This window comes from Cnephaeus nilssonii, assembly GCF_951640355.1.
Source record: "Cnephaeus nilssonii genome assembly, chromosome: 12".
In the NCBI taxonomy this organism is placed as follows: Eukaryota; Metazoa; Chordata; class Mammalia; order Chiroptera; family Vespertilionidae; genus Cnephaeus; species Cnephaeus nilssonii.
Window position 1 is genome coordinate 25,687,426 of NC_137083.1, and position 27,122 is coordinate 25,714,547.

The following is a 27,122-nucleotide window of genomic DNA, read 5'->3' on the forward strand; positions in this document are numbered from 1 at the left end:
GAGTTTGGGTATTATCTCTATATTTTAATTCTTTTGGGGTATCATTTATGCTTTCCTAAAGCATTAAACCAGATATATCTAAGCACACACTATACAGGATAAAGTAGTTTTAATCCCAACTATGGTTCCACTGTACTTTTACAATTTCTGGATATATTTATCACATTACAGTGTTTTCCCTGTAGGCAATTCAAGCAAGCAACTCCCCTCTGTCAATGTGACAAGTTCCAAGTTAGAATCAACCTTGGATGATTTGACCAAAACCAGAAGCTATCTATCCTTCGTAGACAATGATGATCTAAATGCTGGCAATGGAATTACTTGGATGAACTTGGTTGTTCTGCATTTAATTAGAGGTTTTCCTGGCTGGCCCAGGGAATGTCACAGGGGATAGTGTCAAATAAAAATGATTTTATCTTTGAAATCACAGAATTATTCTATAAATAGAAAGCATGAGAAACCAAATGATTGATTATACAATTCTGGATTAACAAAGATATGTTAATCAATGAATTACTCAAGTAGATATCAAATTAACTAAATTATTCAAGGACCATTTACCCACTGGATAACCAGTAATGATTAATCTAATTTCCATTACATTTTTTGGACATTTTACTTTTTATTAACAAAGAGAGTAAATAAAAAATAGGGACACAACACTCAAATCAATTTAAAAATACTTGGTAGCATTAGTAAAAGAAATGAATTTAAGTCACATAGATAAAGTGTTTACACAAGAGTGACTTTTATTCATTTGTACAGCTTTCATCTCTCCTATGCACAGGAAATTAACAGTTGGTTTCAGCGTGGCACACTTGGGTGAGGTGGTGTGCAACAGCAAGAGAGGGAGCACGTAAGTCAGAGAGGAGCATGAGTGAGAGAAACAGAGGAAAAGGCGGCGTGACATTTCAGTAAAGTGAGGGTTACTTGGAGTAACGCAGTAGCACCTGATTTCTATTTCTACAACTTGCAGGAGAAGAAAAAGTTTAACCTAAAGCTAAACTCTATTTTTTGTAAAACATTTGTATGCTCTTTAGGTCCTATCTTCACAGGATACTTATGGATTAAGCATTTGCCTCAAGTAAAAAACCCTCCAAGAATTAGATTCCCTTATTATTAGAAATATAGGACAGAGTCACAGCATCAAAGTCTTACAAGATACTCCATCACCTTAAACAAGAACCCTCTCTGCAGCATCTCTTGTTACCCAATGAGTCTGTGTGCGCCTGAACACAGGCAGACCCATCAGTCCACTCTGTTCATAAAGAGCAACGTGGTACAGAATCCAGGCCTTGGAGTCAGGAAGATTCCTCTTCCCATCCTAACTGTCAAACACCAGAAAAAGCTTCAGTGGCTGCATTTCTAGAGAAAAAAAAAGAATCTTTTCTGTTTGCTGTAAAGATACATGAAATTATGTGGGGAAAGTGCCTGGCACTGAATACTTACTTACCCCTATTCCCCCTGAAAAGATCTGCTTAAGTGACAATCAACTCTGCTTTCCTTACAAAAATTGGCAAAAAAAAATCCATATGATGTTTTCTTAAGTATAAATGTTGAGTAACAAACATTCCTTTTGCATTTACTAAAATTATTACATTAAAAAATAATATACATAGATATGTATATATCCATATTTATATCTATATCTACAGAGAGAGAGAGAGAGAGAGAGAGAGAGAGAGAGAGAGAGAGAGAGAGAGAGAGAGAGAGGGAGATCTTTACCTGTTTGAATCGAAAACTTTTGGGGGATGAATGTGATCATTTCCTCAAAATAATTGGAAGAAGTATGGAGTATACGATCTAAAAGTTTCACTTGACGAACCTTAAAAAACTATTTTATTTTCCCTCTTTTCTTGTTTCACCAGATGCTTTATTTCACAGGCTCACGGAATATTAGAAGCTGGAAAAAATTCAGAGATTTATCCCATTCCCTGTGCTCTACAGCCAGAGACACGGAGGCCCACAGAGACCAGAAAACTTAGTCTCCTCAGCCTCCACCACTGATGTCACTCACCCCTACTCCCTGCACCGCAGCTCCAAATTCTTTCTAGCAGAGCGAGCAGGTAAAAACCAGACCTGCAGAGTCCATTCTGCAACCCTAAAATAGGCTTGTAGCCAAAGCAAATCAGTATCTCTGCTAAAACATAAAACACTAGCACAGAGAATGGAAGACTAGGTAAGATGAATGTTCAAGTATCTAAGGAAATCACTTCTTTAGTTTCTAAATCCAAGATAACATTTTCATATATAATATCTCAGTAAAATAAAAAATACTCGCCATTTCATATGAATTCTGCAAGTGAAAAAATAAAATCAACAAAACAGGACTATGAGAGCCTTTGACGTGAAGACTTTACGGGTACTCTGATCAAAAGTTAACTAATGCATCATTTTAAATTTTCTACTCTAAGAAATGGAGAGTACATCCTCATTATACTACAAGCACATGAAAAATTAATATACATTTGGGTTAAAACATTCCAGATTAAAAATACATTAAAATATTTGAATGTCTGTTTATTAATCTTCACTACATTCTGGCCAGGAACCTAAAAAGTTCTGAACTTAGAATAAATTCAGATGAACAGAGGTTGAACATATGAAGTTGCACTGTCCTTGAATCAGCTGGGATAAAGAATATTTATTTTACCTGAATATTTACCATGTTTATGGAGTATGAAATACTACAACTAAATTGTTGGTGGATTTTTTGATATGCCAATATGAAACACATGCACATTTAAAATAAAGCATATTGTCCCATTATATCAATGTACACTTGGCATTTACATTAGAAATAGACCAGCATCTGTATTATATTACAACACACAAGGGTTCCCGACAGCCGTTTTCACTTGGGGGTTAGCTTCTATTCATTTACTTGATCTTCTACAGAGAACAGGATGCAAAATTATTCCAATATGTATCTACTCTCTGGAATATGTGCTGGTGGGAAAGCTTTGTTCTGCATTGTGTTAGCACAAATCATAGCGAGCAGATCCAAGGAACTTTCTCTTCCTGGACAAAATGAAAAGCCTGAAAACCTCAGTGATTTTTAGTGCTTTTCTGTGTTTGTATGTGTGTGCTTTTTCACGCAAATGTTTACTGATTTTTTATTTTTTGGAAAAAGCATTTTGGCTGAAAATTTGATAAAAATTGCAAAAACACAGAGAAAAAACCCCCACCTAATTCAAACCATAAAGACAGCAACCATTTGCATGTTTGGTATTTTTACTCTTTTTTTTTTTGTGGTTGTTTCAGTGAATTTCTTTTAATAGTGTGATAAAAGATGACTTATTTGACTCCAAAGTCTTCACACTATCAACAGAATACCAATATTTGATTCATATGTGAATATAAAAGCAAGTAATATTTCTTTTCTGTGAGATTGAACATACACACACGCTCCTTGGGAAACTGCAAAGAACCTGCCATACTGTTATAAAGTAAAGAGAGTTTTATGAAGGAGGAACCTAGGGAGAAGAAATGCAGGAAAAGAATGTCAGCTCAGGCTGCCTACCTCATCGTCGTCGGCATCATACTGGGCGTAGTGCTGCTCAAGCATCTCTCTCTGGCGCCTTTCTTGTTCCAGCGTCTGGCTTATCAACTGCGCAACCTCACTCACTTGTCCTGGTTTTTCTCGCCCAATAACAAATCTGCAGGAAGGTTAAAGAGACTAATATAATTAGACTGTTCAGTTAAAAAAAAAAGTGCTAAGAAAAGTAACCAAGATTGATATTTCAGGATCCATGAAGCAAAGTGACCAAGATTGATATCTCATCAAGATCCATGAAGCCTCAAAAAATAAAATAAAATAAAATAAAATAACCTCTATACTTAAAATGGTAGGCATGGGTGGCAGGAGAGGTTAGCTGAGCAATCAAAGTTATTTTTGTGGCAGCCCTACCTAAGGAACAGAAAGGAAAAAAAATAAAAGATATAAAAAAAATTATTACCTTGGGAAAAAACAAAACAGATGTATTACAATACTATACACACTTTTGATGCTCTACACATGGCAGCAAAGTCCTAATTTCCTGTACCATTGAACTTAAGATTTCCATAGTAATGTCCTCTTTATAACACAAAAACTGCATAAAACTTTTTGAGATATAGCATACCTTAGGTGGGTAAATATATGTAGAGAGAGGCACTAACTTTTTGGTAAGTTACTATAACTTTAGAGATAAGAAATAAAAGGGGGTAAATGTAGTTTTGTTAGTTTTAGATTTAAAAAGAAAAACTAAAATAAGGAGAGTTGGTGAATTAATTCATTTCTTTTGGAGAATTTTTGAAGTTTTAAACAGGACTTAATTTTGATATTATGTTTAGGTGTTCATTTCATCAATTGAGCTATTTTCCTTTAAGAATCAACTATAAATAAAATTTGTAAACACTGAAATTTTCATCTTTATTCAGGTATAATTCACATAAATACATCTATTTTGAATGTAAAGGTCAATAAGTTTGACAAATGAATAAACCTATAAACACCACATTAATAAAGATATAGATTATTTCCATCCAACTAAAATATACCAGTTCCTTTCTAGTAAATCATCTTACCCTGGGGCCATATTAGATGTATCTTTATTCTAAAGTTTCATATAAATGGAATCATTGAGTGTCTGGCTTCTTTGGCTCACTATCATGTTTTGGGCATTCATCCATGTTATTACAAGTATCAGCAATCTGTTTCTTTTTGTAACTGGATAGTATTTCATTGTACCAGATATACTTTATTTGGTGTATCTATTTGTCTATTTGTCTATTGATAGGTATTTGGGATTGGAATTTGGATATAATGAGCAAAATTACTATAAACATTTGAGTGCAAGTTTGGACATTAATTTTCATTTCCCTTAAGACAAATAATCGATGTCATATGTTAAGTAAGTATATATTTAACTTTTCAAATATTTGCCAAATTGTTTTTTTCAAAGTGGTGGTACCATTTTACATTCCAACTAGCAATGTATGAAAGGTGAAGTTGCTTTACCTTCTCACCAACACTTAGTATTGTCTTTTAAAATTTTAGCCACTCTACTGGGTATCTAGTTGTATTTTATAATGGTTTTAATTTCCAATGCCCTGATAACTAATGATTTTAAGTATCTTTTCATGCGTTTTTTTGACCATGCACATGTCTTCATCAGTGAAATATCTTTTCAAATCTTTTGCCCATTTTTTAAAACACTCCAGTTGTCTGACATTTTATTATTGAGTTGCAATGGTTCTATATCCTCATCTATATATATTGCACATACATACATATACATAAACACACAAATAATATAAGTGTATGTGTTTATTCTATTTATTATCTTTTGCCAACTGCAGTTTACTTCTTAATTTTCTAGACTGGTCTTTTATCTTTCTTTAAATGAATAACAGAGTAGGGTTTAAGAGAATATAACTTCCCTATTATAAATCTGACAGGAGATTGAGGGAAGCAATTAATGTACAAAATGCAAATTAATCAAAAACAGCTGCCAAGCTCAAAGTAAGTAAATTAGAATTCACATTCATTTAAGCCGTAAGTTCTTTAAACTCATTTGAGAATTACTGTGTTAGATCTTTTAGTTTAACAGTTTTCCCTAAGAATGTAGAAGTTTATTTCCTCCGCAAGGCAAGTGTTTAAAGCTAATGTAAACACAATTCAGGAGAGAAAAACAAAAGATGTGGTCCACTTGCCAAATAGTTGAAATTGATTTTAATTGCTGATTTTAGAGATGAAAGAAGGAATCTTAAGAAAGACCTTGTGAAAAAATTTAAAGCAGAATATTATTTTTAAAGTCTAAATTATATTAAGTAAGAAATTATGTAATTATACAATAGAATAATCAAAACTCCAATGTGATGTTACAAGTTTCTTCCTTTCTTCAAAATACAATCCCTAATTCCAAACCAGAATTATTTATGAACAAAGTTTCAGAGGAAATAAGAATTGTTCCATATTGCATAAGAAAACAGCACTTTAAATCATGAAGGCCTACTTGCTCAAAATCACAGCTTGGCTTTCTTTCTGAATTTACTGCTACAATTTAACATTCTTCACTATTTGCCCAATATTAGTTCATATTCAAAATCACTTTACAGTTTGATGAAACAGAAGTGATTTGTAATTACATATAAAATAGACAATTTCTCTCATGAAATACACTCACTTTTAAAAGTGTGTGTTAAAGTATACATCTCTTCATTCAGACAGGTATTTTGGGTGGCATTATAGCACCTAGCTGTACACATTTTTAAAGTTCTGTAATCAAGTATAATTTATAGTACATATTCACAATATTAGAATTCATCCTGATAAGGATGACCACAGGAAAAAATAAAATACTTGCACTAGAGTGTTCTGAACACGTTATTATAAGTCACCCTCGAAAGATAAAAGTATGGAGCACATGATCACATTAAATTGAATTTCAAAAATCTTTAAAAATATAATAAAAGTCTATAATAATCAGTCCCGCTAAATATGTGATATTTGTACATAATTAGTGATATATATTGTAGACATTATCTCCAAATGAAATGACATATGTTTAGTCAAATCAGCCTGTTTCTAAACTTCAAGATCCTTTAAGAAAAAAATATATTTTCTTGTTACTTTCTAAACTTTTTTCTTTGCTTCAACAAGAAATGGCGTGATCGATTTATTTTTCTAACTATAAAAATGAGGTAACAGACACCAAACTCTAATGGATATTTAAATAAAAAATTAGGTATTTTCTAAGGTTATGTCTATATAATGGCAAAACTAAAACTAAAATATACAATTAAGCTTTATGTTTTTAGCATGGCTTTTTTCTAGTGTTAAAACAATCATGCTGTTTAATGTGAATTATTTCACTAAGAACTCCCCCCTGCCACCCTCAAGCTGAGATATAACAGACAAAGTCAGATGAATTAGTTTTTGTTTTTCTTTTTAAATCTATTATCAGAGCAAGTAATGCCCATGCACTGTCCTTGGTAGTTTAGATGATGAGATTATATGGAATTCATCTGATTCGTTTACTGAATTCTCTGGTGAGCTGTCAAACAACTATAAGATTGGACTTAAAATTTGCTGATTTGAAGTCATAAAGATCTACATATTCTCTGTGAATGATGTGAGAGGTTATGTTGAAAAATGATTTATGAGTGCCTTGCTTTACAGACTAAAGTTATTCCAATAAAAGTGATACACTAGTCAAAATGGCATTTGATGTCAAAATTTAAAAGTTCTCAATGTGAAATTAAGCTAGTTTAAAAAAGGAAACGCTATACCAGAATCTAGTTGTTAGTTTTGTATAATCAATTCTTTCCTTCATATATTCTTTAAACAAATATTTATTGTGTGCACACCAAAAACCTGAAATATATATACATATATATATATATATATATATATATATATATATATATATATATATATATATAAAGAAAAATCGCTGTACAAGACCTACTGTCCTTATACAATACTTGAGCTTTAGGTCACAAAGGTCATTGGTACTTTTAAACATTTCTGTAAAAACATTTTTCCTGTTTGATCACATTTTATGCTCTTACTCTGAACTTTGTAGCTTTTAAAAATATATTTTATTGATTTCAGAGAGTAAGGAAGAGGAAGAGAGACAGAAACATCAATGATGAGATAGAATCATTGATCGGCTGCCTATTGCACACCTCCTATTGGGGATCGAGCTCGCAACACAGGAACGTTCCCTGACAGGGAATCGAACCATGACCTCCTGGTTCATAGATCTATGTTCAACCACTGAGCCACACTGGCCAGGATTAACTTGGTAGCTTTTTAAGTATTTCACTTAATTCTACTTGAGTAGGTGGTGGTAAGTGTATGTACAGCCCCTTTCATACAATATGTTGACAGAACTTAGTAGCTAAAGTTCTATGTAACCAAGCTTTGCCTCTTTCTTGTACTTGCATACTCTTACATATCTTTTCTTTCTAGCTAGACATATGGTAAGCTATAACATATGATATATTTAACATTGAAAAAATCCATCTAGGAAAATATTGCTTTTAAAAGCTAGACCTGCACTATCTAGACTTAAAATATTTAAACTTATTTATAAGCATTAGTTCTTTGAAAGGAATTTTGTATCTAACCCAATACTAACTATCAGAACATTTTCTATACCATAGTGCAATGTAAAAACAGAGCACAGTCATGTGCTGCATCATGACATTTCGGTCAGTGATGGACTGCGTATACAGCGGTGGTGCCATAATCACAATGAAGCTGAGAACTTTCTATCGCCTGGTAACATCGCCATAGCCATTGTAATGTAGCACAATGTATTTCTTGCACATTCTTGGTGATGCTGGGGTACAGTGTTTATGAAGTCTACTGTGGTGGCCAGTAATGTCCTAGGCCTTCACATTCACTCACTGACTCACCTAGAGCAACTTCCATTCCTGCAAGCTCCCATTCATGGTACAGGTGTGCCATTTTTAATCTTTTATGCCATGTTTTTACTGTTACAGTTGCCTCCAGTATTCAGTACAGTAAAGTGCTGTACAGGCTTGTACTCTGGGAGCAACTGGCTATCCCATGTAGCCCACGTGTGTAGTAGGCTATGCCAAGCAGGCTTGAGCAAGTGCACGCTATGATGTTCATGTGACGACAGAATAGCCTAACCACACATTTCTTAGAATATATCCCTACCATTAAGGACACATGACTGCAATTGAATTATTTTTTTTAATTGTCTACCACGTGCTACTTCAAGGACTATATACTGTGCAATAGGTATAAATTACTCTACTTGAAAGTTAGCATTGCTGTGTCAGGTTTAAATATTTACGCATATAAACACTTAAAAGGAAATTTAAAAAATGTTATTCTGTATAAAGTGACATCAGAAAATGTCTCATTAAACTAAAGTCTTCTGTAAAGTAGTTTTTTGAAATCTCCACTGTTTTTAATCTTCTTTTTATCACAGTGACCGCTGACCATTCTCATATATATAAGATTAAAAAGCTCTACTACCCCTGGTCTGAAACCCACAGTGGCTGCTTCTCTTGTCTGTGGGCAAGGGTGTAGTCTTACGAGTGATGTAAACAGAAAGCCCGCAGGACTGATGATTCCATAACATGGCAATCCTACACTGCCTCCACTGGATACGACACTCCATTATGCACAACCACAGAATCACTTTGATAAAAAGTGAAAACCTCAACTTCCCCTTGGTGTGTAATGGCAACAAAAACTCTTATTAAAATGATGAAAATGAAGTGAAAACATGTCAAGATTTAATGCATGTCAAATCGAAATCTCTGATACACCAATGATTTTAAATGAAAAAAATTTTTTTCAAAACTTCTATATTTAGAAATTATATGCCTAGGTGTGAATCCAAAATAAAAATGTGTGTATCTATAAAAATTCACTTAGCATTCATTTCAATTTCCTTTTCAATATTATAACATCTTCCATAAACGACAGAGAGATATGTAAGGTCCTCAGATTAATTTGTTTTCCATTGTGTGGAACTACAATTCCTATAAAATCCTGGCCTTCAGTAGTGGTGTATGGCTCACTGTCAAAAAGTTGTTAAATATATATGCTGGGGATAAAAACATTATGAATACATAATGATCAATAAGTAGCAGGTCCCAGCCAGAAAGTATCCTATCTAATAAAAGAGTAATATGCAAATTGACCATCACTCCAACACACAATATGGCCGCCATGTGGTCAAAGACGGCCACCCCTATGTGGACACAAGATGGCCGCCACAAGATGGCCGGCAGGGGAGGGCAGTTGTGGGCAATCAGGCCTGCAGAGGAGGGCAGCTGGGGGAGACCCAGGCCTGCAGGGGAGGGCAGTTGGGGGTGACCAGGCCTGCAGGGGAGGGCAGTTAGGGGCGACCAGGCCTGCAGGGGAGGGCAGTTAGGGGCGACCAGGCCTGCAGGGGAGATCAGTTAGGGCAACCAGGCTGGCAGGGGAGGGCAGTTAGGGGTTACCAGGCCAGCAGGGGAGGGCAGTTAGGGGCAATCGGGCCGGCAGGAGAGCAGTTCAGTGTTGATCAGGCTGGCAGGGGAGTGGTTAGGGGGTGATTAGGCTGGCAGGCAGAAGCGGTTAGGGGCAATCAGGCAGGCAGGCAGGTAGCAGTTGGGAGCCAGCAGTCCTGGATTGTGAGAGGGATGTCCAACTGCCTGTGTGGGATTGGGCCTAAATGGGCAGTCTGACATCCCTTGTGGGGTTCCACATTGGAGGGTGCAGGCTGGGCTGAGGGACTTCCCCCCCCTGCCCAGTGCACAAATTTTGTGCACCGGGCCTCTAGTGTAAAGTTAAATGTGAATGGTGTTGAGGGGCAAACATATACTTTCTGGACGTTTCTCAGACTGAAGCACAATCTCTCTCCTACAATATCACTTTCCATAACTGCTGTCCTTCAGTACTAGGTCAGCTGTCTAGAGTTAAAAAGAATCGCTAATCCTTTCCCCAGATTTCACACTTTCAAGTGCTTTACAATTGCTATCATGTCTTTAAAATTTTTTCTATTTCTTAGGAAAAAGTTTGTAGAACCTTTTACTTTTATATGTAGAAGGAAAATGTTTAGACTTCTTACCATCCTGGTCAGGTCTTCCTAAATACTTGCAAAATTTTCAGGGTTCTTCTTGAGATAAGATATGTAACAGAAAACAAATAAATTGCAAGGGTGGGCAAAAGTAGGTTTTTAGTTGTGAGTACACGAAAGATGGGTTTATTCTTGTATTGTTGTTTATTAGTTATTGTATTACGTATTGTTATGATAAACCTACTTTTGCCCACCCCTGTATATTGTGGGATACAAAAATTGTGTATAACAATTTATCAGTTAAGGACATCTGAACTCACTTTTTCCAGTTTTCAGCTATTATAGACAAAGCTCCTATGAATATGCAAACATGAGTCTTGGGTTGATATATGTTTTTATTGTTTTTTAGTAGATAGCCAGTAGAACTGCTGACTGGTATGGTAAGTGTACATCTACAATAATAAAAGCGTAATATGCTAATTAGACAGGACCTTCAGGATAAAGCTGGGGCTGCGAGAGAAGCCTGGGTCCCGGGTGCCAGAGGGAAGCTGGTGCTGGCAGCCGCGAGAAGGAAGGCCTACTCTTGCACGAATTTTGTGCACCAGGCCTCTAGTCTAAATATATAAAAGCCTAAGCACCTGACCAACTGTTCGACCGTTTGCCCAGTAGCTATGATGCGCAATGACCATCAGGGGGCAGACGCTACATCCAGTAGAGAAGGAAGCCTGGTTTCTTGCGGTATCGGCCATGGGTTAGGTTGCTGCTGGGGCACTGTCAGCCCCGAATCTCGTTCACCCGCACCCCGGACCCAGAGAGGAGGGAGGAGGAAGCCAGTGGGGGTCCAGGTCTTGGGAACTGAGCCTGCAAGAGGGGTCTTGCAATCCGGGACCCCTTGGGGGATGTCTGAGAGCCGGTTTCGGCCTGATTCCCACAGGCCAGGCTGAGGGACCCCACTGGTGCACGAATCCGTGCACTCGGCCTCTAGTTTTAATTTATAAGAACCTGCCAAACTGTTCCGTAAAGTGGTTATGCTATTTTGCATTCCCGCTGGCAGTGAAGGAATGCTAGAGCTGCTCCACATCCCTGTCAATGCATAGTATCATCAGTCTTTTAAATTTCAGCCATTCTATTGTGTGTGTAGTAGCACCTCATTGGGAACTGAATTTGCATTTCCCCAATGATTAATGACATTGAGCAGCATTTCATGTGCTTAACTGTATATCTTCCTCGGTGAAGTGTCTCTTTAATTGATTTGCACATTTTTAATAGGGTTATATATCTTCTTAATGAACTGTAAGAATTCTTCATGTCTTCTAAATAAGTCTTTTATCAGATAAATGTTTTGCAAATATTCAGTCTTTAGATTGCTTTTTCACTTTCTTAACAGTATTTTCAAAACAAATGTTTAAATTTTTGATGAGTTTATCATTTCGTTCTTTTGTATTTCTTGCTTTTATGTCTTAAAAGATCCTTGATTAACCCAAGATCATTGAGATTTTTGCCTGTTTTCTATAAATTTTATAGTTTCAGCTGCTGAACTTTAGTCTATGATCAATCTTGAGTTAATTTTTGTATAGACTATGGAAGGAAGGCCAAATTTTGTTCTTTGCTTTTTCTAATGTAGTTATCCAATTCTTCCAGCACCGATTTTTAAAAATATTATAATTTCCCCCACTAAATTACCTTGGGGCATTAGTCAAAAACCAATTGTTTATGTCTATGCAGGTCTATATCGAAACTCCCTCTTCTATTCCATTAATCTATATTTATATCCTTATGCCTAAACCAGACTGCTGTGGTTAGTGCAGCTGTCAGGCAGCAAAAATCCCCTACTTTGTTCTTTTTAAAAAATGTTTATTTCTACCAAAGAAAGAGAGCCTTCTGAGATTTTTGTTGAGATTGTGCTTAATTTATAGATTTGGGGGGAAATTGAAGTCTTAACAATATTGAGTATTCTGATCCATAAACATGGAGTCTATTTCTTCACTCATTTAGGTTGTCTTTATTTTCTCAGAATTTGGCTGATATATTCAGTATATTATGCCAGACTATCCTTAAGTGTTTTTGCTATTATTATGAATGCTATTATTTGAACTTTCAATTCTTTGCTGTTGCTAGTATCTAGAAATAGAATTGATTTCTGTACAACAGCCTATCTCCTGTAACCCTGCTTGACTCACTTATCAGTTCTAGTAGCAATTTTTGTAGATTCCATAGAATTTTCTACATAGACGACCATGTTGTCTGTGAATAAAGTTTTACTTCTTCCTTTTAAAATCTAAGTTTTTTCCATTTCTTATTCTTGCTTCACTGAACAAGCTATGACCTCCAGTACAACTTGAATAGAAGTGGGGAAAGTGGGCATATTTGCATTGTCCTCGTATAAGGGGAAAGCATTTGGACTTTCATCATTAAATGTAATATTAGCTGTCAGTTCACTTGGGCTGCTAGTTATCACATTGAGGAATTTCCCTTATGAAATTCCGTAGGTTGAATTTCAAACATTAAATCAACCATGCATTCCAAAGATGTCACTTGGCCATAAATTACCATACTTTCATAACTTCCTGATTTCAATCTGCTAAAATTCTGTTAAGGATTTTTGTATCTAAGCTCATGAAGAGCATTGGTATGTAATAATTTTTCTTTTAATGCCTCATTCTGATTTTGATATGGTAACAGAATTAGCACCTATTCTTTTACCTATCTGCTACCTATACCATAATTCAAAACACATTTTTCTCTTGCCCACAAAGATATAACACAAGATATTGAACCAAATTTGGACTATCGCTGGCAAAACACTATCACAGAAGGCTAAATTCTATATCTGAGCATAAATATAAGGTAGTTTTGTACAATCTTGAATCAGTCTGTGAACATCTGGTGATTCCTGTCTTCTTTCCATAGGTATACAACCAGTGATTGTTATCTTTTGATCCATATCCTATTATTTTTTCTAACAAATTAATAATTTTGAGTTTAAAATTGTTTTTTTTTATTGTTGGGCCAACAAATATGAGGGTCTTTTCAGGATTTCCAAGTAAAGCGTCATTTTAGTATGTTCTAATATAAAAGTCAATTGTGAATAGGTAGATAAATCTGCTGATTCAAATGAACTGAATCTAAACTATTTAAATTATTTTTATATAAAAAATGTTTATTTCTACCAAAGAAAGGATCTGACAATGAGAACAAAACTTTAACTTTCTAACTATATTACATTTTGTAAGTTACATTCTTTAGATTGCTTTTTCACTTTCTTAACAGTATTATCAAAACAAATCAACCACTAAAAAGATTATAGGTTTTTGTCAAAATGAATTTTTTAAAAAATATATTTTTTATTGATTTCAGAGAGGAAAAGAGAGGGAGAGAGACATAGAAACATCAATGTCAAGAGAGAATCATTGATTGGCTGCCTCCTGCATGCCCCACACTGGGGATGGAGCCTGCAATCCAGGCATGTGTCCTCACCGAAAATTGAACTGTGACTTCCTGATTCATAGGTCAATGCTCAACCAATGAGCCATGCAGGCTAGGCAATTATAAGTTTTTAAATAATTGTTACAACGTTTCTTTTTAGGTTGCACCAGGTAATATTGACATATATAATAAAGACATACTGATTAGTAAAAATTTAAAGTCAAAAGTCAAAGGAGTCTATAGTAAATGTGCTACTACATATGATGTAGCATGCTATATCTAGAGCCATTCTGGATTGAATTGTTCTGCATATTATTATACAGAGGTATATAAATAAACAAATTCCTCCTAGATATGTGCTTTGTAGTTAGAAAAATACTAACTGCATTTAGTAATTTTTAGATAACCTTTAAAAAATAAATTTTAGTAACCAATGAATGTGATAGCTAAGTTATCAATGAATAAGAAATATAGAACCATACCTATTTTAAATCCTCAGTTTAAAACCGTTCATTAAAACTATAGGTCTAATTTTTGGATCCTGATTTTATATTAATACCTTATGAAGAACAACTACATAAAATATATTCAGTGGATTCAAATATTATTTTTAATAAGTTAAAATTGAGAAAAGACGCAATTGAGACCCAGGGTTAAATAATTTGGGGGAACAAAGGAGCCTAAAGGTCCCATTTTGATATCAAGATTTTTGCAGAGAGAGCTAGGAAATAAGATATATGCCTTTAGAAGAGGAAAGGAGAATGTTCTATCACCTCAAGGTAAAAAAAAAAAAAGTGGAATGAAAAGGTTAGTGTACCAGGAAGAAGAGATAACTAGGGGACAGTGAGGTGAAGGGGTACTTCTTGGAGAGGAAAGAATCTGAAATACGATCTTTAAGATAAGAAGGTTCTAAACAGTATTTTGAACAGAAAAAGATGGCAGAGAGAAAGGCTCACAAAAAAATTCACAAGTCATATTCAAAGGATAATGACTACACTAGTATTGACTGAACCAGACCATGAACATAGGAAGAGATAAGTGATAAGATATGGTGATGAAAGATTTTTAATACCAGGATAGAGAATTTAGATTCTGCCCAGAGTGGAGGGCCATTGAAGGTTTCTGAAGAGAGGAACATGATGTGCAGAATCACTATTTCTACCCACAGGTTTTATTTGTACTACTAGAGATACACAGAATGAGTCAATAGCCTTTTCCCATAGCCCTTCATATATGTGAATACTGCTATTGTGTTTGTCCATTAGGGATAAGAATGAGAAGGACAGTTTCAAAAAGGGAGATTGTATTAGCAACCAGGATGACCAGTTGAGAAGGCTTTGGTGATCTGTACAAGGCTTGAAATAACAGCACAGAATTATGAAGAGAAAGGAATGACTATGATTTCATGTAACCACAAACTTTAATGCATATCTTATTTCACTTTTAAATTCGCTTTAAATTCTAATGGGCAACTTCAAACCAAGTTCTATACTGATATACGACAGTCCCGAAAGATAATCACATGTACTCTTGCTAATTATTTTACATACTTTCTCAGGACTATGGGTATTCCTGAAACATAAACATAAAAGTTATTGAGGCTGTATTTCTTAAACATTCCCTTCAGCATTAATGGGTGCTTTCCAACTTAAAAAAGTCTAAATTCTTAAACTGATGCCTCTGCAACATAAAACATGCTGCAATTAAATCATAATTTACCCTCTTTAGATCAATTAACTCATCAATATTTTCAGGACATTTGGCCATTTAATTTTGATGATAACACTAAAACACTTCCATAATTACACATACTAAATAATGTCCCCTTATGAATCCCTTCATAGAATATTTGGAGAAGTATAAGACATAGCAATATTATATTTAAAAATAAGTACCCTATGACCAAATAAAACAAATTTCGAAGTTTGACCTTAGTTGACTCAAGACTACTTTTAAGTATATTTGTTTTCCAAGCTAAAATTTTCAGAACCCCAGGATTGGATATAAATTTTAAGGTCCAAAAGAATGCACCCTCTATCCTATTAAAGTTGGAAAAGTAATAGTTTACCAAAGTATAATTTTATCTGTCTCTTTAAAACAATAAAAATATTTTAAAGCATTATTAACCTCAAATCATTCAGTCTGCTTATCTAAAAAACATGTATCACTGAATATATGTATAATCATTTCAATTTACTGTGTAACTGATTTTATTAAGAGGATTTGAGGATGAATGTCTTATTTATTGAGGACATAACTAGAAATTCTATCGTCATAGCAATTCTTATTGTATTAGCAATAAGGCACACTAAAAAAGCTCAAAAACTAACCATAGCGATTTATACTGTACACTCCTTATCTTCATATCTTCCTAGAATACTATAATTTTTAGTTTTAAATTACATTTGCATGAACTAATTACATTAAAGAAAAAAAAACTAAAGGCAAAATTTTAGCATTTAGATAAACTTCTCATTATAATTACATATATCTATAAGTATAATCATAGAAAATTTAAACAAAATATCAAGTAATGAAATTGTATAGATCTGAAGCCACATGTTTACCTGACGTTTCCCTTGGTGTTTCTGAGAACTGTTGCAGCAAAATTCTGTGTGACTCCCACCAAGCTGATTCCATCCACTTCTACAATCTGGTCATTGACTTGTATTCTTTGGGAAGAGGAAAAAAATTACCCATATTTAATTTTTACAATAATATATTTCCATCACAATAAATTAGTTGACAAAATACCTGCTTTTTAAGATACTCTTATTGATACAAAATTTGTCTTTTATATATAAGCTCTAGATCTTAGTCAAATGCTTAATATTTTTAAAAGATTATTTTGAAGAACAGAAATAGGCAATACTAAATGAAGAGATTCACTTTATCCAACATCCATATTGCTATCACAATGAGTTGATGACTGTTAATGTATGACATATTTATATATTTTTTTGTCTTTAAAATTACTTAAAACATAACAAATGCATCTTAAATACCCTATGGGCTTCATACCTTGTCCCACCTCTCCTCTCCAAGAAAGAACAACAAGAATTGCAGGGAATCCTTCACATATATAAATTTATATATGTACATACATAAAGGTGGATGTGTGTGTGTGTGTGTGTGTGTGTGTATTTTGTTTAGGAGCACTATAAAGTATTAGTGTTGTTTGGTGTATCATGCTTTTAAATTTACATACATGTTTTATATATATATATTTAAATTACTCAAAATGAAGTATTTCAATCACAGAGAAATACAGAGGAAATCCTATCTAATAAAAGGGTAATATGCAAATAAATCATCACTCCGTCACAAAAGATGGCGGCACCCATAGCCACAAGATGGCAGCGTCTAGTCCTCTCAGCCCTGCTGGAGTCGTCCCCCAGTCCCGGTGGCGGGGGGGGGGGGGTGGGGGGAGACAGACACTGAGAGCAGGCAGCATGAGCGGCCTGGCAGAATGCTTGCTTCATCGCTGCAGTGACAAAGCAAGCGGATGGGCCTCTGTCCAGGCCGGGGCGCGGATGGGCCTCTGGGCCGCAGAGAGCCTCTAGGCCAGTGATGGCGAACCTATGACACACGTGTCAGCACTGACACGCGTAGCCATTTCTGATGACACTCGGCCGCTGAGGCGGCCGCATGCCAAGGATGAAACATTTGCGAAATAATGTTTTTTCCTCAAAGTGACACACTACCCGAGTTATGCTCAGTTTTTTGGCGAAGTTTGACACACCAAGCTCAAAAGGTTGCCCATCACTGCTCTAGGCAATGGGCATGGAGTGGCCAGGCCCCGCAGAGAGCTACTGGCACACGGATTCGTGCGCAGGGCTACTAGTTAGATAATAAACACTCATGTACCAATATCCAATTTTATCAGATCTTAGCACTGTGCAATATTTGAGTCAGTTTTTTTCTAAATAAATTTATTACAGGAAAGCTGAAGCCCCTTTATTACTTGTCTCATCCTATTCCCTTCTCTGCTTCCACAGAGGTAGGTAACCATCATACTGATTTTGACGGTTAGCCTTTCTACGGATGTTGTGAAATACAAATAACACATATGCACAAATAGGCATAATACGTGTACATTTCCAGTTTTCAAACTTCATCATAAATCTCTTTTTCTACAACTTAGTTTGCTTCACTCAACACTATATATGAGATTTATCCATGGTTATAAATACAATTTTAGCTAGTTCACTTTAACAACCATATACTATTATTTTTATGAATATACCAAAATATATTCATCCATTTTGTGCAGATGGACAAGTATATTATTTTAAGTTTTAGCTATTATAAATACTACTGTAATAATCAATTTCATACATGTCTCTTTACACACGTGTTTCTCTAGGATGTATACCTAGAAGGAGAACTCCTGAGTCAAAGAACAGAGGCTTTTTCAACTTGAACAAACTGATAAAGTTCAGTTCAAAATGCTTACACCAATGCATATTTTCAGCAGCATTATATAGAAAGGCTCTGACTCTCCACACCCTCATCAACACTTGGTATATTCACACCCTTCACCTACTGCAGATATTGTCCATGTAAAAAGATACACATTGTGATTTTAATTGCATTTTCCCTGATTACTTGTGTGGCTGAATGTTTTATCATATGTTTACAAGTCAACTGTTCACTTTTGCTCACTGTTAGATCATGTCTTTTACTCATTTTTTGTTGATGTTGGGTTGTGTCTTTTTTTTCTTATTGGTTTACATAAGATGTTTTTCTATATAGTGTATAATAACACTGTCTCAATTAGATATGTAGCAAATACTTTTGCCCCAATCTGTAGCTTGTCTTTTTACATTTCTCTGGAAAACAGTGGTTTTGAGGCAAACAATTTAATGATATATACACATAATTACATTTATAATTTTAACTTTATATTAAGTAGTTTTTGTGTTTTAAGAAATCTTTCTCTGCCTCAATATTATAAAATTATTCTACAGTTTCTTCTAAAGATTTTAACATTTTGTTTCTCTGCATTTAGGTAGATATCCACCTAAATATTATTTTTTTATTATAATGTGTTAGCAATCTGTTTATATTTTTCCAAGATATAAACAATTGGCTTAACATTTAATAAAGAGTCTGCTTTTTACTCCACTGATTTGTAATGGTTTTCAAATGTGCATCAACATGTTTTGGTTCTCTATTAGTTCCTACTTGTCTGTTTGTCTATCTCTGCATACTATATTGCTTCATAACTGGTTTTGACATTTGTTAGGGCAATTTCTTTACCTAGTTCATGGCCTTCAAAAATTTCTGAGCTATTCTTGAGCATCTCTTCATAACTAGTTTTAGATTTACTTGCCAAGTTCTATAAAAACACACACTAGTTGGTATTTTAATAACATTATACTGATTTTTACGATTAATTTATGGAAAACTGGTATCGTTATCACATTGACTCTTCCCATCAATAAAAATTGAGTGCGACTAATCACCCTAGGTAAATGTTGTGCCATGTGTTAAGAAAAGTTATTTAAAGCTTGGAAATAGGAATAAAAGAAGAGCAACATTTCCTTTTAATGTCATGTAGGTGCATTACTTAACAGGCCCAACGAAGGATAATTTGGGGGAATGTATTTTAATTGATTTACTGTTTAACATTGACTAAAAGTCCTAGACATATTGTAGTTGCATGTTAATTTGTAGATGTTTGTCCTAAAAAAAAGTTGAATACTTTTCTTCTGTTAGAAAAGATAATCCTATAGGCATAGTTTATATCTCTGTGGAATATTAAGCAGTTTTATATCAAACATATATCATACAGCCTGTGAGTGTAGTATATACCATTTATGTTTGTGTAAGTGTACTCTAGGATGCTCGCACAATGCCAAAATCACTTAATGATGCATTTCTCAGAACATATCTCTGTAGCTAAGTGGCACATGACTATATATTCAACTCTGCATATGCTAAAATGTTACAAAGTTACTATAACTTTGTATTATATTAAAAAATGCGTTCATCCTTGCACTTTAAGAAGTAAAAATAGTGTGTGTGGCTATGGAAAATGATATTTGCTAGTCTGCTAAATTGCTTGCATATGATAGGCAATTATTAAGTTCCTATCTGCCAGTGCAGGTTAAATAGAAGTTAGTTAAGTAGGCCACAAGTTCAAGTTTAATATGGATAAGTGAAGCTATGTTAGAAGCAATAGTGACAGAAAAAAAAATAATTGTGCAGATGAGCTAATGAAATGAATTTTTGTTTTTCCAGAAAAGGGATAGTAGTTAGTTCTAAAGCAAAGTATCCACCAGCTATAGAATATGAAAGAACATACTGAAAATACATACAACTTGAGTGTGTATATTAAATTGAGAACGGTTTGAAGAAGTGATTGTTATTTGCTTGAATCTCTTTCTCTGAAAGAGAATAACCTTTCATGCAACCTCACAGAATAGTAACACTGAAAAGCCCTCTCAAGTCCTGGCTCATAATCAGAAGCACAAAAAAGGCACGGGATGAGTCCTGGCACTAAAAATTAAATGGACAGCTCTCTGCATCAGACCAACCCACAATGAGGAATATGTATAATCCGAATTTTCCACATTTTTCCACAACAGCAGAGAAAATAGCCTATTTGCCGCTGGAACAGTGACCACTGGAATGGAATGCATGGGAATGTACCTGACTAATCTATAAACAGCATCTAGTACTGGCCATTTCCTCAACAGTTTCCATGTGCTAACAAACACGTGTGCAACACTACTGCTCTTCAGCTGCAGTCTGACATTTCTGATAACCCTCAATTCTGAATCTATAAACCAGTACCAAGGGGGTGAGGCTAATAAAATATATAAGTTGGATTGTTCTAGGATTTGTTTAATGTTACTGGGTAATTATTTACTGACATGACATATTGAGCAAGGGGAAACAAAAACAAAAACTCTACCTCACTGGGCTTATGCAAACAAAGCAACCAACAATGAATGAACGGGAGACCAGCTGGAGCAACAGTAGTGGTCAACAGAGTCTTCCCCAAAATGCGAGATAGCGAAGCTCTGAATGCATATGAAAATACATACCTATCAAAGCAGTAATACCCCAACTCGCTCAGGGGGGAAACAAGCAAAATATTTGATTAGAAGAGTGACACAGGAGTGTGTGGCACGGAGGAAACCATGGGCTAATGAATTATGGCAGATGGGCACAATTAAAATGGCAGTTTCCATTCAGGGTTCTCCCAGGCTTGAGGGGCACAGAGGGGCCCAAGGGAGGGCGAGTTTGCGGCAGGGTAATCATAAGAATAAGACTCTTCACCTGTTTTGTATGTTGGTGTTACTGAAAAGATGGTCAAAAACAATTCAAATTATTTGAAAACCAACACTTGAATAAGGATTAATTACAAAGCGCCTTAATTTAACTTTTGATATTCCCCCTCCCCAAACCTGAAAGAACAGTGCTGTAAAGTGATGGTATCCAAAAGGCTGAGAAACAACCAGAAGAGACAAAAACAAAGCAGATTGCAAGAACATTTTTAATTTGCCTCTGTAACACAGCATTGTTACCATCTTTTGTCAGTTATCACCCACGTAATTTATTCCACCAGTATTTTCAATTGGGTTATTATGAAATGCATTTTGCTTTATAGGTTCATTAAAGAGGACTGGAGAAATAGTGTGTTAAAGTGTTTTGTGTACAATCATAAAATTTATGGCAGCAAAAAATTAATGGTTAATATATTTAATATTATTTTACTATAAAATTAGAATAAAAACAGAAGGTGGAAATGGCTATCATGTCACTCAGCTAAATTACAAACTACCCTGTATAAGAGGCAAGGTTGCACAAAGAGGAAGAAAGAAGAAGAAGAAAAAAAGAAGCGGGGGGAGAAGAGGGGCAGAAGGAGAAGGAAAGGTAAGAAGAAATATAAAAAGAAAAATGTTAGGCCCAAGTAAACATTTCGAAAGTGATTGAAGCACAAGGATTCACTCATTCAACAAATATTTATTGAGCACCCTCTATGTTCCAGGCATCCTTTGAAAATATACAGACAGACATGAAAAGCTTGACAAGAGAAAATTTAGAAACTGGAACATAATATCAAAGAACAAGACGGACTCAAAACTTTTTAACTATACTGGACGACACGGGAGATACATATCCATGGCAGATTTATAAAAGTACTTAAAATGTGGTAAGAGTTCGAGATGTTCATAAGGGATAAAAGCAATCACAATAAGAAGGCTCTTGTGCTGGGGTAGGAAGGAGGGAGAAAAGAATTTTCTATATATTTTTTAACATCCCTTGAAAATAGTCTGACCAAATCTGAGATTAAATTAAAAGAGTTTCTTTAAATAAGGAAAAGTTATTTAAAAACTAAGGCAAGCTAGAAAGGTGTAATACAGACTCTTATCCTTTTTTTTAAATTTCTTTATTGATTAAGGTGTCACATATTTGTCCTCATCCCCCCATTCCCATCCCACACCCCTCCCCATGGATGCCCCAACCCTCTGTTGAACTTAAGCATTGGTTAGGCTCATATGCATGCACACAAGACCTTTGTTTGATCTCTCCCCCCTCCCCCCACCCTCCCCTATCCTCCCTCTGAGGCCTGATAGTCCGATCGATGCCTCCTTGTTTCTGGTTCTGTTCTTGATCATCAGTCTATGTTGTTCATCATTTCCCCTAGATGAGCGAAATCATGTGTCACTAGAGATATACTTACAAGAATTGAATGTGCGACGAGCAATAATAGTTATGCTGACAGGCAAATGAATCAGTCTATAGTGAGTTTCTTTCTGGTCCAACAGTTCTTTTGAGACCCAATATCAATGTCCACCAGTTCCTTATGAGTACATGTCGGCACTGATCCCTCAGCTCTGGATGGTGGACAAATGGTGGTAATGCAGGTCCGACTCCCTCTGGATTGGTCTCGGCCGGATCCAGGGGCACGGCTTCACCTGGATCCAGGGGCCCACGGCCTCACCCGGACCCGGGATCCAGCCTCACCCGGATCTAGGGGCACACGGCCTCGCCCAGACCCAGGATTCAGCTTCATCCGGACCCAGGGGCGCATGGCCTCACCCGGACCCAGGGGCGCGTGGCCTCTCCCAGACCCAGGGTCGCGTGGCCTCACCCGGATCCAGGGGCCCACGGCCTCACCCGGACCGGGGACCCAGGCTCACCCGGATCCAGGGGCCCACGGCCTCACCCGGACCGGGGACCCAGGCTCACCCGGATCCAGGGGCCCACGGCCTCACCCGGACCGGGGACCCAGGCTCACCCGGATCCAGGGGCCCACGGCCTCACCCGGACCCGGGGCCAGGCTCACCCGGATCCAGGGGCCCACGGCCTCACCCGGACCCGGGACCCAGGCTCACCCGGATCCAGGGGCCCACGGCCTCACCCGGACCCGGGGCCCAGGCTCACCCGGATCCAGGGGCCCACGGCCTCACCCGGACCCGGGGCCCAGGCTCACCCGGATCCAGGGGCCCACGGCCTCACCCGGACCCGGGGCCAGGCTCACCCGGATCCAGGGGCCCACGGCCTCACCCGGACCCGGGGCCCAGGCTCACCCGGATCCAGGGGCCCACGGCCTCACCCGGACCCGGGGCCCAGGCTCACCCGGATCCAGGGGCCCACGGCCTCACCCGGACCCGGGGCCCAGGCTCACCCGGATCCAGGGGCCCACGGCCTCACCCGGACCCGGGGCCCAGGCTCACCCGGATCCAGGGGCCCACGGCCTCACCCGGACCCGGGGCCCAGGCTCACCCGGATCCAGGGGCCCACGGCCTCACCCGGACCCGGGGCCCAGGCTCACCCGGATCCAGTGGCCCACGGCCTCACCCGGACCCGGGGCCCAGGCTCACCCGGATCCAGGGGCCCACGGCCTCACCCGGACCCGGGGCCCAGGCTCACCCGGATCCAGGGGCCCACGGCCTCACCCGGACCCGGGACCCAGCCTCACCCGGATCCAGGGGCACACGGCCTTGCCCAGACCCAGGATTCAGCCTCACCCGGACCCAGGGGTGCATGGCCTTGCCCGTACTCAGGGGCACGTGGCCTCACCCGGACCCGGGGCCCAGCCTCACCCTGACCCAGTTCCCAGCCTCACCCGGACCCCGGGGCACACGGCTTCACCCGGATCCGGGACCCAGCGGGGTTTCATCTTCTTGATCCCAATTCCTGTTGGTCAATTCCCTGTCAGCAATTCCTTCGGCCATTTTCTCAGAGTTCCAGGGCAGCCACCGCAGAACTCGTTGGGCGGCGGGCTCGGCGAAGCTCCGGTGTGCCCGGTGCGCGGCGGTGGGCTGGTCCGGGGTGGCTGCGGCGGCTCTTGGGTCTGCAGCGGTGGCCGGTCGCCGAGCGTGCGCACCTGGCCGCTTCCGGGGTGTTGAGATTCTTGAAGGACTCGGAGGTCAGCAAGCGCGTAGTCTCCCACCCCATGTCTCCCAGGGGCTCGTCTGTCCATGCTCGGCAGCGAGTGAAGCCTTCCCCTCAGCCGGAGACCGCTGGGGGAACTGCACCGAGCACGATCCAGGCCGCCATTGTGTCGCCTGAGCCGTAGTTTTTAAAGTGTGGTCTTTGGGTCACCGGCATCAGCTTCATCCCGCGTACCCCTCTCTTTTATTCTAGTTGTAGAGCATCTGCTCAGTCAGCCCTCCGGTGGTTCTGGATGGTGTCTGCTCTGCTCTCCCGTCGTAGTCTCAAAATTGTTGTGGTAGGCAGCAATCAGGCTTCTGCCCTATGCCTCCATCTTGGTCCTTGTTTGTATAGTTAAGTCTTGATTGTTGTTGGTGTCACTGGGAGGAATTGTCCTCCAGGCCAATTGGCCGTGCGGACCCTCTGTGTCTATAAAGGAAGAGTTGCTGTGCGGGAGACACGTTTATGTGCCGGGTCTTGGTGCAGCAAGGCTTTGGCGCTCACTGCGTCTGCCTCTTGAATGTGTCCCTTATGGTAGTGGTTGAAATCTGGTGTCATCTCACACCGACCACTAGATGCCTTCGTTTCTGGGTCTCCAATGGAGTGTAGGTCAGCTACTCCCTGTGGCCCCTCAGCATGAATTACAGCATCCCTTATATTCGTGACCTGTTTCGGTGTCTTCCCCTTTTGGCTGCCTCCCTATCGCTCAGCTTCCCCAATCTCCCTAGGTGGTCGCTCTTGATACCCCCCTTTGTGGGCTGAGTGCAAAGTCTTGGTGTTGTTAAGCCTTGATTGCTGTTGGTACACTGGGAGGATGTGACCTCCAGTCCAATTGGCTGTGAGGATCAGCTGTGTCTATGCCGGGAGACAGCCCCATTCAACTAGACTTGCAAAATTGTAAAAGCCTCTGTGTTCAGCTTGGATGGGGCGGAGTTACAGGGCGGAGCCTACCGCCTTGGCTTCCCTTCAGCCCCGCCCTATGAGGTTCCTGTGTCCCTCTGTACTCCCAGCAAACACCTCTGAGAGAAAAGCGCCCTGGAGTTTCGCGCGCTGCCAAACAGTCTAGTCTCTCCCCCAATGAATCTGGATTCCCAGATTCTCGCCCGGAACTGGGTTTCCGTGTAGTCAGAATTGGGGCTCACCGCAGTCTGGCGCTTTTGTCTCCTTCCCTCCAGGGCGACTCAGCGGCACAGTCAGCAGCCCATCCTCCGCGCACAATCCCGTGCGCGCCTCCGGTGCTCTGCTCTTCGCCGCCTCTCTGCACCTCTGCCCCACAGCCCAGCTTTCCCCAGTATGAGCCTGGCTTCCCCGGGTCTTTCCCGGAACTGGGGTTCAGTGCAGTTGGAACTGGGGGTTCAGCACAATCCGGAGCCCTTGTCTCCCTCCCGCTAGGGCAATCCAGCGGCACAGGCAACAGACCCTCCTCTGCGCACATTCCCGTGCGCGGCTCCGGCGCAACTCCTCCGTGTCTCCGCCCCACAGCCCAGACTCCCCCAGCATGAGCCCGGCTTCCCAGGGTTTCGCCCGGAACTGGGGTTCAGTGCAGTCGGAGCTGGGGTTCAGCACAATCTGGCGCTTTTATCTCCTTCCCGCCAGAGAACGCCAGCCAGGCCGTCAGCCGCCCCTTCCTCTCCGGCTCCGTCTTCCCCGCACACGCGCGGGCTCGTGTCTCCGCCCGTGTCTCCATACCTCAAGCTTTTACGGCTTCCCTGATTTTCCTTGTGGTTTTCTCTTTCCTTCTAATTGTGGGCATTTCAGTCAGCCAGCTTTCCTGTGGTTCTGGATGATGTCCGTTTTGATTTTTAGTTGTGTTTTTGAAATTGTTGTGCCCGGCTGTAGGTTAGGTGTTTAACCTATGCCGCCATCTTGGTTTCTCTCCAGACTCTTATCCTTTTAAAGTTAAAAGGAACTATAAAGAACATCTAGCTCTGGCCAGTGTGGTTCAGTTGGTTGAGTGCTGTCCTGTGCACCGAGAGGTCACTGGTTCAATTTCTGGTCAGGGTACATGCCCCAGTTCTGAGCCTCAATCCCCAGTAGGGGCCATGCAGGAGGTAGCCAATCAATGTTTTGATATTTCTGAGGTGGAAGTATGTGCTGATCTCCACAGAACATATTCTTAAACTATATACACCCATGTTTCTGCCCACTTCCTACTATATAAGTAGATAAATGGATAGATACCAAGTTAGACATAGATAATAGATCTATCCACCCATTTTCATCAGGTATTCTGCCTACAAATCAGAAAGTAATTCAAGTTTTTAACATTTTCTACATATGAGACACACTGACCTTCTGTCCTAAATAATCAAAAGAAGAAAGCTGAAAAAAAAGAAATTCCCAGAAAAGTTTCCTAGATTTTAGCGGTCAAAAGCAGTGACTAGCTTACCTGCCATCCCGCTGAGCAGCACCGCCTTCTGTTACTGTCTTGACAAATATTCCCAGCTTTTCAAGTCCAGCATCTGCTCCAACACCCATTCCAATAATACTTATGCCAAGTCCTTCCTCATCTATGAAAATGGGTAAAGATACAACAATCTAAGTGTTACACTACTCTGCAATTAACTGGTGAGGCCTATTTGTTCCTTTTAATTTTGTTCTTTATGGATTATCACATAGTCCATATCATATATGCTTGCCTTAGAGAAATTTTTTCCTATGCTGGGGAGCAAGGCTGTCAAATGAGAATCCCCAAAGGCTCATGAGTTTAGTTTATTACTACTGCAGTTAGCTATTTACTGTGATCCCCAAAAAAGGTAATAATTT

The 27,122-nt window shown here is 38.9% G+C and overlaps 1 protein-coding gene across 14 annotated transcripts in view; it reads right to left on the bottom strand.

Annotated features, from left to right (window-relative positions):
* The window catches only part of PPP1R9A (protein phosphatase 1 regulatory subunit 9A), a 235,822-nt gene that overhangs the window by 74,978 nt on the left and 133,722 nt on the right, over positions 1–27,122 (bottom strand). For all 14 annotated transcript variants that reach the window (XM_079785686.1, XM_079785695.1, XM_079785685.1 and 11 more), the window contains 3 exons: positions 26,746–26,866; positions 16,529–16,633; positions 3,524–3,659 (listed from right to left, as the gene is read on the bottom strand). In XM_079785686.1, coding sequence (XP_079641812.1) covers positions 3,524–3,659; positions 16,529–16,633; positions 26,746–26,866 — 362 coding nt within the window. The remainder of the gene's footprint in view (positions 1–3,523; positions 3,660–16,528; positions 16,634–26,745; positions 26,867–27,122) is intronic.